A 13,502-nucleotide genomic window follows, 5' to 3' on the forward strand; every position below is an offset into this window, starting at 1 on the left:
GAAACACCAAACTTTGTCAAATATATGTGATCATTTTTTATTTATGACAGGTCAGAAAACAACTTCTTCACAGAATACATCCTAGAGAGAGTTTCATTGAATCTTAAAACTTGAAAAACATACTTTGGGACATATTAATCTAACAAAATTTTGAAGAATGGTACATAGTTATCTCTAGCGTAGCTACCAGCATCTGTTTTCTTACCTTCTTTTCCTGTCTCATGTAAAACATGAACTCAGACAAATGACTAAGAAAACTCAATTAAAGAAAGAGTTCAGATTGGATGCTAGTATCTAATTTGAAATTTTTGCTTGACTATTTGGAACATGTACAATTATATTCGTTTCCAAAATGTAATCATTATGTCTTTGATCATTTGACAGCTAGAATGCTAAAATGAATTTATAAGTATCTCACTTTTTCCTTTCAACTGACTGCATATCACTTCAGAGCATATTCTTTTTAAAAATTGCATGAAAATGCCATTAGAAAAGTGGAAAGTCCATTACTTTGCAAATACAATAATCTCCCCCAAATTTTAGAAAATATTTTAAGGATAGATTCTATGTACATTTTCTTCATTTTGTTTCCTCCAGTTACTAAGTTTTACTTCTTTTTAAAAAATTCTACTTCTTATAAAATTTTTACGTTTAAATATTTTAATTTTAGCTAAGTACATTCCTTATATTTAAGGATTTGTTATTTAGATGGAAAATCATTAAAACCATTAAATATGAGAGAACCAAAGCATACAGAACATTATTAGAAGAAAGTAAATGTTTCAGGAAAAACAATCAGCTTCTTTGAAATACCTGTTAGGGACTTTTAATGAACAAATTTAGTAAGTTAGGTGAAACACTGTGCTGAAACTGGATTTATACTAAATCAGGCCATTAATGATAATGAAATGAGAAATTTGAAAAATAAAAATATAATAGAACTATTAAAGGCTGACTTAAGTAAATCAGGTTTTTTGTTTTTGTTATGTAAAATATCAATAACTAGACATTTTGGAGCTATTGAAGTTTGACTATGATTTGTGGGCAACAGAATATTCTGATCTCTTAATTTTTCTAGACCATTAGAATACCAGCCATTGTATTCAAATTAACGATAAGTGTTGCACTGCAAGAATTACTACTTTAAGTTCTTACGCCCTAAATAATAATAATATTTAAACAATATCAAATTCTTACTGCTTTCTTGAAACTTGCTAGATTAATAAATGCTTATGATCTCTTGGAGTAGTCTATTTGCTGGCCACATCGGCCTTAAAAAAATGCAATATTGACTACTGAACCTTCCCCCTTTTCCATTTCTGCTATGTTTTATACTTATTTTAAAAATTTACTTATTTATCTCTGTAGCCCATCTTTGCAGGGACCTTCAAACCCGGATCAGTAAATATCAGTTATTTATATAGGATTTCCCAAGAAATAGATACCTAGACAGTTAACCAGCAGACCCTCTACATTAACTCTCACCTGCATTGTCTCCCAGAGAAGTCTTACAAGAGATACTTGTATCTCTTTGACTTATAGAATCCAGTTTATCTGAAATTCCTGGGACTTGATGCTGACTGTATTGGCAAAAGATTTCCCAAATAACTCAGCCTTTTTTTTTGATGGGTCAAATCTTTTTGAAAAAAGTCCTTAGACATTTTGGATCTTTGCAGAATCTCTGTTAAACACCCCCACATACCTACATACACACAGAAATCTTTAATATGCTCAGTTTTAGCTTTGATTAATATCATTCCATGTTCAGCTATCCTGTGTCTGGAATAAAGTGATCCTTTGCTTTTTTACAATAATTACTTTGTGTGATGAGTATTGTCTTAAATACTTACCTTGTTAGAAGACTGTACAAATCGATAGTGGAATTAGGGAAGTAATTTGAAGGAACATCGCTATAAGGGCTTATCAATAATTAAGAATAAAATTATAATGAATGAAGTTTCAAAAATGAAATACTAAGGAATGTTTGAAATATTATTGAGAAAGTTAAATTTTAAAAGAACAAATCATTAAAATACAGATTTGACAAGGAATGAATTTCCATATGCTCTTAATTTTCAGAAAATAGTAGAATTAATGTATTATTTTCAAGACATTCAGAAAGAAATTGTTTATATGATAAAAGTCTAGTGCTCTTTTGTCAACATACTGCTAGTCTATATTGCACATGTTTCTCATATACATTTATAGCATCTGTTTTTTTTTAAATTTTCTTATGTTTTGCTTTTCAGAGCTTATGTTTATTTCAAATTCTTACATATTTACTAATAATTCCAGAGAAAGAAGGTCCAGAAAAGAAGAAAACAAAAAAGGAAGCTGGAAATAAGAAGTCCACACCAGTTAGCATTCTTTTTGGTTATCCACTCTCTGAGCGGAAGCAGATGGCACTTCTTATGCAGATGACAGCAAGAGACAACAGTCCAGGTGACACCATCTTTGAGTACATGTGTATTCTTAGTTTTACTCAGACTTTCTGTCCTTATCTTAACAGTTAACTACTTTAAACTTTTAATTTTAAAATCTTTTTCTTGGATTTAATAAAAATTTCTTATAACATGTTTGTAATTTTACATTTATTTGCGTGATAATTGTCTGTCGTGTCCAAATAAGGATCTATACAAAAGCAGGGATCATTGCATTTAGAGGACATTCAGTAAATACTTTTCAACTAAAATGGGTCATTTAGAAATGGTTAGTCAACTTGAGAAATCCATTGTAGCACTGTGTGCTTTCACCGTACTAAAGAATCTTAACCAGTTTCTGTAAAGTTGCTTCTAGGTTTATAGTTTACTTTTAAGTTTGGTAGCACCCTCCTGATAAACGGATCTTATCACATGAGTACTATTATGCAGTAGTGTAATCCATGTATTTTTGTTTGAGATCTAAATTATTTTAGAAGGAAAATGTCAGGGCGCCAGGTGGCTCAGTTGTTAAGTGTCTGCCTTCATCTCAGGTTATGATCCCGGGGTGCTGGGATCAGGCCCCGCAACGGGCTCCCTGGTGGGCAGGAGGCTTGCTTCTCCCTCTCCCACTCTCCTTGCTTGTGTTCCCTCTGTCTCTCTCTGTGTCAAACAGATAAAATCTTAAAAAAAAAAAAAAAATGTCTGCAGCATACTGTGTAAATTTATCTTGTATTGCGTTGCAAACTTCCAGTTAAGGTGGTATATACTACATGTATGTGTGTGGGGGGGGGGTTATTCCAATACTGTGTTCTCCAAAAATAATTAGATGGGTTACAGCAGAACCAAAACAATAAGGGAGCAAACCACCCAACCTGCTAATTAATTAAAAGGAGCTATAAAAAGGTAGATGAAATCCAGGTCGCTGGGCTGAAATGGTAATTACTATTGAGCAGTGAATGCATTCTGGCATCAATACAAAAAAATTTTAAGTTGTGCAGTTCTTATTGACTGATAAAGTAAATCAGTTTTGTCTAGAGAAAAAAATTATTTTGGCTCTGAATTCAGGAAATCTTTATATAAGATTTTGAGTAATGTAACAAGACCCTGTTGAAATGCATTGAAAAGGACAGTTTCTCTAGTGAAGTTTTCTCATATTGGCTCTTTAAAAAAAAAAAACTATGATAACATGGTAAAATTCTTAGTTTCTGTGTATTATAGTTTCCATCGAATCGTGGTATGTCTGATATCTTTTACTGATAAACAAGTTTTAGGGCTTCCCACTTTTTTAAGTAAAAGTATGTTGTTTGGGGTTATTCTCCTACCTTTCCACCCCCAATTTCTGAAAGACTATAGCCAAATTAAAGATAGTATACATTGTTAAAACTTTAAATGTTTCTATAAAATGTTGGCTTCGTGTCAGATTTAATAGTTAGAAGACTTACATTTTTTAAAATTTTCTGAGAGAGCAAGCATGTATGAGCCAGGGTTGGGGGGTAAGGAGCAGGGCAGACAGGGAGAGAGAGTCTTAAGCAGGCTCCATGCCCAGTGATGGGCTCAGTCTCATTACCCTGAGATCATTACCTGAGCCAAAATCAGGAGTCGGACACTTAACCAGGTGAGCCACTCAGGTACCCGAGAAGACTTTTATTTTTTATTTATGTATTTTTTAAATCTTTTTTTTTTTTTTAAGATTTTATTTATTTATTTGTCAGAGCAGAAGCGTGGAGAGCTTCAGGCAGAACAGGCAGAGGAAGAAGCAGGCTCCCTGATGAGCAAGGAGCCCGATGATGTGGGATTCAATGTGGGACTCGATCGCAGGACCCCAGGATCATAATCTGAGCCAAAGGCAGATGCTTAACCAACTGAGCCACCCAGGCAGTACAGATTTTTACTTTTAAAAACTGATTTTCTTAATACCAGGATAAATTAAAAGGCAAATTTCTAGAAATTTTCTAGGCATGAACATGCAAATGCATACCTTTTGTTGTAGTTTGTATTTTTTTGTTTTGTGATTTTGTTGTTGTTGTTGTTGTTTTAAGTAAACTTAACCCCCAACATGGGGCTTGAACTCACAACTTGAGCCACCGATTGAGCCAGCCAGGCGCCCTGTGCTGTTTGTGTTTTAAAATATAAATAAGATCACACTATAATGCAGTTGATTCTTTTCATTTAAGGACTTTTAGCCAACCGTATTATATGTAGAACTAGAGTGGAAAGCTTTTGAAATACAGAGCTGTTTGCCAAAATATAAACATTCTTGCAGTTTTTAGGGTTCATTATTTTATCCATTACATAATTTTTCATGTTTATGTTATGTTTACCCTGATTGCCATTATGGATGATACCGTTATTTTATGTATGTGAATATTACTTTGAAATGGCTAATAGAATTTTATATGAATTAAAATTCTTGCAAGTTGTATGAAATAACAAGTACATTTCATTTTTAAGAAGTTGAACAGCTAATTTTCTTAATAAATAATTTGACTATAAAGATCATAGTAAAATTCATAGGGCACCTGGGTGGCTCAGTTGGTTAAGTGTCTGACTTTAGCTGAGGTCAAGATCTTGAGGTGCTAGGATCAAGCCCCGTGTCAGGCTCCACACTCAGCAGGGAGCCTGCTTCTGCCTCTGCCCCTCCCACTGTTCATGTTCTCTCAAATAAATAAATAACATCTTTTAAAAAAATTATAATAAAATTCATTTATTATTCATTTCATATGTGCCAAGAAGTCTTCTAAACAGTTGACAAATGGTAATGAATAAGGTAGACAATTATCCTTGCTCTTATGGAGTAGTACAGAGAGGAAACTGTTACTGATGCAGTATACTTTAAAATCCAAAATGTAAATTTTAAACTTTTTTCTTATTGAGGAAAGAATGATAGTACTTTAGTGCTCTAATAATGTCTGTTTGCAAGAAAATCATATATGCTGGAAATTTATTTTCCATAGAGTTTTTTTCTCTTAGAATAGTTGTTTCTTTTAAATTGTTGTAAATTTTCAGAATTAATTATTAACATGATACATATGTCTGGAATCCTTAACTGATTAAAAAACCTATTTTGTGTTTTGTTTTATTTTTTTTTCCCAGTAGTTCTGAAATTGGGACAAGAGGGAAAACTTTGGGCATCATCTTGTTTAATATTTTGTTTTTGGTATGAACACTAGAACAGAAAATCAAAGGAAGAGAATCAAACCAAAGAAAATTTTTTTCTCTTTTATCAGCCCCCTTTTTAAAGGCCTTCCCAGACTGTCCTTATTTCTTACACATCTTAAGCTTCATTTTTATGCTAAAATCATCCATGACCTCAATTTGCACTTAATATCAGAATGGAATTCTAATACTTTGTGTTAGAAATGTGAACTCTGTCCTTCAGTGTCATTTCATCTGGTGTTGGAATAATAGAATAACATGCCATGAAAAATACATTGTTGTTTTTTTCCTAGCTTATCAAGTTGTTCATTGAACAAACATTTTTAGGGCACATACTTGATACTTTATCACTTCAAGCCAATTTTATGAATTGACAGAATAAAGCGTTTTTTCTAAATTTACTCATGCAATATTTGATGACCGTAAAGGAAGACTACTCCCTGTATTTGGATAAATTATTAATATATCATCTAAACCACGTTTTGGAGTGTTAGAGTGAGAAGATATTCCCCCATTCCAGGAAATTGCACATTACAAAACTCTCAATGAACATGCAAAATATTTAGCCTTAGAACTTTCATTAGTTTCCTTTTTTCTTACAGATTCCACACCAAATCATCCATCACAAACAACACCAGCCCAGAAGAAAACTCCTAGTTCCTCATCTCGACAAAAAGATAAAGTTAATAAAAGAAATGAACGTGGTGAAACTCCTTTACACATGGCAGCTATTCGAGGAGATGTGAAACAAGTCAAAGAATTAATAAGTTTAGGGGCAAATGTGAACGTGAAAGATTTTGCAGGTAAGATTAGTAATTAAGGACTAATGCTCAGGAACTAAAATTTATCAGTTAGGCAGAGTCTTGTTATAATCTGTATTCCGATATTCTTGCTGAAACAAGTTTTCTAAAAGTGTACTTCATTGCAAAATTCTTTTGGACTATGTACTTAAAACCCTGATCCTCTGCTGCAATTCCAAATCAAGAACTATTCAGATTTTTAAATATTAAACTTCTATTTTAGTTGACATACTGCCATAAAATTCTTTATCCAGTTTCGGTTCTATTCTAGATGAATTAGAGTTATATGATGTTTTCAAAGTGTCAATTCATTCATAAGTCTTAAAAAAGAACATTTATTCACTTGAGAATGAGGACTTGAAGAGAGCATAGTGGTGTTTCATTTTAATTACTCAAATACCATACCAGTACATTCTTACTGTGAAGAATTCAAACAGTAAAAGCATTCAGGGAGCAATATAGAGATTCCCTTTAGTTTCACATACTACAGTACAGTTTCTTTTTTTGCCACAGAACTATTGTTAACAATTCGGAGGCTATCCTTTCTATGCATTTTTATTATGTATACATAAAATGAACATTTATTTGTATATAGACTTTTAAAAAAAAATCAAATCATTCCATCTATATTATCAGTCTGTAGTTCTACAGCCTGCCTTTTTTACTTAATCTCTTACAGATATTTCTCTCAGTACGTATAGGTAGTTCTGTTTTATTCATTTCAACAGCTGCATACTATTCCATAATATAGATTCCATGGACAATACTTTAGTGAACCCTCCTGTAGAAATAAGTGTATAGGGGCACCTGGTGGCTTAGATGGTTAAGTACTTGCCTTTGGCTAAGGTCATGATCTCCAGGTCCAGGGATCAAGCCCCATGTCATTGGGCTCCTGGCTCAGTGGGGAGGCTGCTTGCTTCTCCCTTCGCTTCTCCCCCCTCCCCCATTCATGTTTTCTGTCTCTCTCTCAAATGAATAAATAAAATATTTTTTAAAAAGAAAGGAAGAAGTGTATAGTTATAGGAGGATTTCAGAATGGAAACTGTTAAGGGGATGCATATTTAAAATTTTTGTAAATACAGTAAGGTGGTACTCCCCCAAAAATCTTTTTTTTTATCAATTTACACTATCATCAGGAGTATACAAAAGAACCCTTTCCATCACATCTTCACTAAAACTGGATATTATCAATTTATTTATTAACAGTCTGACAAATGAAAAAAGACTATTTGTATTTTCTTAATCTATAGTGACTATGAATTTTTTTCTAGTGCATACTATTAGTTTATGTGTATGTTGTGACTTGACAGGTGGAGTCTTCTGCCCATTTGTCTTATGGCAGTATTATTAATATGTAAGAGCCCTTTGTTTAGTGTAGGTTTTAATTCTCTATCAAATACGTAAAGGTTTTCACTGTCCGTGGCTATGTTTGAATTTTCACTTCAATGTTGTTTATTGTACTGAAGTTTTAATTTTTTATGTAATATCAGTTAAGTCCTTCTCTGTTCCTTTATTATAAAATTATACCCCCTATTTCCTCATTTCCGAACTTTGTTTTTGTTTTGCTTTTACATAGAGCCCTATTAGAATACACCTGGAATTTATTTCTGTATTTGATGTGAGTGGACAGAAGTGCAGTGAACAAGGTCTACTTTAAAGAATGAAACTTAAAATGCATAGCATCCATTCAAGAAGAAAACTTGGTATTATATATCGGAAACCAAAAAGTACTTTGATCTAACAATTCCACTTCTAAAGACTTACCTTAAATATTTAGTCATGGCTATGCATGAATGTTTAGTTGTAAGAATATTTGTTGCAGCATTGTTTTTAATATTTTAAAAATTAGAAATAATCTGGAGTACCTAGGTGGCTCAGTTAGTTAAGCATCTGCCTATGGGTCAGGTCATAATCCCACGATCCTGGGATCAATCCCCATATCAGGCTCCCTACTTTGCGGGGAACCTGCTTCTCCCACCCCACTAACGCCCTGCCATTCCCCCCTGCTTGTGCATGCTCTGTCTCTCAAATACATAAATAAAATCTTTAAAAAAAAAATAAATAATCTAAATGCCCAGTAAATAGGATCTTGCTTAAATAAATTATGGTCTATCAATCAGTGTTATACTGTGTTGTAGAAAAGTATAATGACCTGGGAGATTATTTTCACTGCAGTGAAAGTGTTAAACAGCTTTCCCAGTTTCATTTTGAAATTACAAATCTATGGGCACCTGGGTGGCTCTGTTAGTTGACTGTCCAGCTTCTGATCTCTGCTCAGGTCTTGATCCTCAGGATCATGACTTCAAGCCCTGTGTTGAGCTCCACACCAGGCATGGAGCCTACCTTTCAAAAAATCATTTATTTATTATTTATATATATTTATATATAAATTTATTTATTTTATATATATTTATTATATATAAATATATATTTGTATATACATAAATATATATTTGTATATATGAGGGAATTTTATATCTAATTTTTTCATTTTATATTTATTTTATATAATATTTATTACATATTTTATATATATATACATATATTTATATATAAATATATATGAGGGAGAGAAGTTAGGAGTTTTATTTTATATATATATATATATATATATAAAATATATATACGAGGGCGAGAAGTTAGGAGTTAGACTAGAGTCTTGAAATTATTGTAGCTGGGTGATGGAATTATGGGTGATGCTTCTTACTGCTTTGTATTTTTTGTTTTCTAGTTTTTCTTTCATGAACATGTAACTTCTTTTAAATTGTCACAGTTACTGCAATGGTAAATTTATTTTAAAGTAGGTATTAAGTCTGGAAAAGATGAGAACCCTTAAACATAGGGGCTTTTGTTTGCTGAAATCCCCTAACAAGCTTATTAATATTTTTATTTCCTTCTTTTTCCATAGTTCAGATGATTGTTATAAATTACAGCAAGTTTGTGATGGGATAAACTTAAATATTTACTATTTTGGTAAAATAATTTAGTCCCAGTGGAAATATTAACATAAATGAACATTCTGTAGAATTGGCGGTGTTCCAATAGCTTGTTCATCATTCGTTTTTCCTTCTGTACTGTGTGCGTTGGAATCAATATATCTCACATAACTATGTGTATAAAACACATATTTTGAATTAGTACAGATTAACCATATGTTAAATTAATATTCTAACTTTAGGTTGGACACCATTGCATGAAGCTTGCAACGTTGGATATTATGATGTTGCTAAGATACTTATAGCAGCTGGAGCAGATGTTAACACACAAGGATTAGATGATGACACTCCACTCCATGATTCTGCTAGCAGTGGGCACAGAGATGTAAGTATGATAGAAAAATCAGTACACATTTGCAAAATAGTAATTCAACCCAGAGTCATTTAGTTCACTTTTTAGTCATACCATTTCATTTCCTATTTCACTGAATGCTGGTCAGCTCATCTATGTTTTATTTTCCCTTTTTTCTGCCTTCTAATTGCTAATTCCTATCATAGTCAGATATAGCATTATCTTTTCATAAAATCTGTATAACTTGACAGTTAATTAAACAGGTTGGCAAAATTTTTATTGCAGGGCCTTCTACTGTCAGATAACTAGATATAAAAAGCAGAATTTACTTAAAAACTTCACTGAGTCCCCCTGCCTGTATATATTTTTTAGGCTTATAAATATTTAATGGTCTTTTGCTATGCAACCTTCATTCCTGAATTTTAGCAGACATTATTTATTTAGTATATTCAGATGACTTATGTGTATAGTGCTAAAACGTAGACATGATTATATATTTAAGCATATATATGTATATTATGTATGTAAACATATATCTAATTATATATGCTTACAATTTAATGGCATCATTGAACACCATGTTTAATTTGTTTTGATGTAGTTTTATGAATCATGGTAGGTTTTAAATCCATTTGCATTTTCAGTCTTTGACATCTTGTTATCAAAGCTAAACCCATCTTTGTTATAATGAAGCTCATCTTTTAAGTGTGTTTAATGCTTAATTGCATTGCAGTAATCTGCTTGCAATGAGAACAAATCTAACCTGGAGCACTATTAGCAGTGGTTCTAAAGCAGGATTTCGTGTTTCAGATAAGTAGGTTTTCTCTTTACGTAATTTTTACTTTTGTCAAAGAATATTTGGACATAGTTTAGAAAGTTGAAGAGTACTGTTCAGCTTATAAAGATAACCATAGGTCCCTCCTGTTCTTCCCCATTTCCCAGTATCTTTCACCAAAAGCTACTATTGTAGGTGTTTCTTCTAGTGGTTAATTAACTCTGTATTTCTAACAAGATGAAGCTGTCTTATTTTTTACTTTTTAGTTATTATTTATTGATCTCCTGTAAAGGATTTTATTGTTGACCAGAGACTCAATAGACTCTATACTGTCTAGTCTACACTGTACTATCTATAATTGTGTTTTATTTTTTGGATTTTTTATTACCTGGGTTAACACATTGCCTTGTTCTTTTTTTTTGTTATTTAGTTTTCCATGCATCTATTTTTGTTCTTCTTTACTCTCTCTGACATAACTCTAAAATGCTTCTAAATAAGGTAAAGCACATTGATCAACTTAACTGTTTTTTTTTTTACTGGGATCATATGGTCGTTTATTTTTTTAGTTCTTGAGGAAACCCCACACCATATCTCATAGTGTCTGCACCAATTTACATTCCCACCAACAGTGCAGCAGGTTTTCCTTTCTCCACATCCTCACCAGCATGTTATTTCTTGTCTTTTTGATACTAGTCATTCTGACAGGTGTGAGAGGACACTTCATTATAGTTTTGGTAACTTAACTGTTTTTGAGAACTACCTGTAGGATTTCTCTTATCACTGTATATAAGATATCTTGTATCCTGATCTAATTGGAACTAGTTGCTTTCTAGATCTGTAGCATAGATGCTATCCTGAACTACTGCTTTACTGTTAATCCCACCTGGGATTCTCAGTCTCTCCATGAAATTTCCACTTCTAGGTGTCCATCTTAACTCTCCAAAGATAGAAATTAAATGGTTTGCTCCACTTCCTGCATAGTCACAGATTTCCCCCAAACCCTTCACGTTGTTGCTCTGATTTGATGTATTTCTCACATTAAAGATCTTCTGGGGGCACCTGGGTGGCTCAGTGGGTTAAAGCCTCTACCTTCGGCTCAGGTCATGATCCCAGAGTCCTGGGATCAAGCCCCGCATCGGGCTCCCTGATCGGAAGGGAGCCTGCTTCCTCCTCTCTCTCTGCCTACTTGTGTCTGTCAAATAAATAAATAAAATCTTAAAAAAAAAAAAAAAAAAGATCTTCTGTTAACTTCTCTTCACTCATATTTGAATGAAGCTCTAAAATGCCTGCTTGACAAGACATGTAATGTACAGAGAGCTTATTGGCTGGTGGGCTTCTCTGTAGTCTGTCTGGTGGACAAGAAGGCTGTTTTGTCAGAAGTCTCCTAAATGTCTGTATTTGTAGGTCCTTCTCTTGAGACAGGTAGTTTCTCCAGAAAGCGTATTCTGCCTTCCTGTCTGGATGACATAAGAATGTTTTCTAGCATTTCAGAAGCCAAACATAGGAGGGGTTTTTGTTCAGCTGTAGTGAGGGGAGACTGTAAACTTACTCTGTCTTAGAGAAACTTTTATTCAGTCTTCCTGACTTACAGTAAAATACCATTAAACTGTTCTCCACCGTGCTATCTTAATCCAGAAACTTACTCTTATTTTGAGAAAAACCTCTTCTTCAGGGTTGGAGAAAGTGCTTTTTCCTGGTTGTGAGAAGAGAAGAGAAGCAGTCATTACAATTAGTACTTCCCTGGGGCCTGTTAAAGGCCTGAAAGTTTGAACAGTTACATGACTGCCATATGCCAGGACTGTCAGTACTCCCATCTCCTGGCAGCCAGTGTGCAATCCAGTTCAGAAATCCTGTTTTAGAGTTTTTAGAGTCTGCACCTAGGACCACTCCCACATATACCATAGGTTGGGTGCCCTGGGAACCTGAAACAGAAATTTGCACGTGATTACAGAGGATGGGAGAAAAGAGGGATGTGATCTCAGGAACAATACCTGGAAGGATGTGACAGGAACAGCATAGAACAAAGGGAGAAGCTGAGCTGCAATGCAGGTGTGCCTAAGCTTTAGCCAGTTTCACAGGGAGTCCTTGCTACTAGGATGCACTTCTGAGATGCTCTGATTTGAGGTAAGGGTTAGGTCTGTGTGCCCCCACATGGGGGGATGCAAGCTGCTGATGGCAAGGAGACACATCCTTTTAGTGCTGCCACTCCATTTGGCCATGGCAGTTCCTGGTGAAGAACTTAGCAGTTGTTAGTGAACAATACTCCGAGCATCTGCAGGTAGGAGTATTTCAGTCTAGAAGAGGGTATCTGAGCAGTGCACAACATCCACTATAAACTTCAGATGGCAGCTTCTGCCGGGCACTGTTACATTGCCTGGCCCTGTTGATCCATATACAGCTGTCCCTCTACTCTAACCCAACAGTACAGGCACAACCCAGAGAAACACACACCATTTCCTACCATTAGTGAGCATGCAGATCTGTTTCCCTGACTGCCCTCCTTCCTTGGTTATCAGAGCAAATCCAATCAGCCATTCCTTCTCGGGTTTCTCTAGGCAAGAGTCAAACACTGTTCTATGTGAACCCAAACTCCTGACACTCAGGTAAAACTTTATTTTCATGGTGACCTAATCCCAAGTGAACTGCATCCAGTATAAGGTCAAGAAATTCCCTTTAAAAAAATGTCCTCATACATTGTTTTCCTATTGACTAGATCAGGGATAGTGATAAAAGAAGAGGAGAGGATTTGGTATCTTTCAGCAAGTCTGGCATTATATGCAGCATTTCTTTTTTTAGCTGGATGAATACTTAGTCTTCACTACCATCATATTTAATATCTTATTGTATTCTGAATTCCATGGAGTCAGCAAATTACTCTGCTTGAAGCTGTGCCATAAATAACATTTTCTTTGAGGAATATTTGAACAGTCTACATGTAAGTGGCACCATTTCATTACAAATGAAGATATAATCGCTTATTGATCTGAAAAACATTTGGAACTGTTGAAATTTTTCATATATTTTTTTAAGATTTTATTTATTTATTTGACAGAGATCACGAGT

At 34.0% G+C, this 13,502-nt stretch overlaps 1 protein-coding gene across 4 annotated transcripts in view; it reads left to right on the plus strand.

Moving 5' to 3' along the window:
- The window catches only part of ANKRD12 (ankyrin repeat domain 12), a 131,115-nt gene that overhangs the window by 59,621 nt on the left and 57,992 nt on the right, over positions 1-13,502 (plus strand). For all 4 annotated transcript variants that reach the window (XM_032875747.1, XM_032875746.1, XM_032875748.1 and 1 more), the window contains 3 exons: positions 2,296-2,442; positions 6,179-6,379; positions 9,555-9,697. In XM_032875747.1, the coding sequence (XP_032731638.1) occupies positions 2,296-2,442; positions 6,179-6,379; positions 9,555-9,697 (491 nt within the window). The remainder of the gene's footprint in view (positions 1-2,295; positions 2,443-6,178; positions 6,380-9,554; positions 9,698-13,502) is intronic.

Source organism: Lontra canadensis, unplaced genomic scaffold (genome assembly GCF_010015895.1).
Source record: "Lontra canadensis isolate GAN:19392208 unplaced genomic scaffold, GSC_riverotter_1.0 scaffold57, whole genome shotgun sequence".
NCBI classification, from domain to species: Eukaryota; Metazoa; Chordata; class Mammalia; order Carnivora; family Mustelidae; genus Lontra; species Lontra canadensis.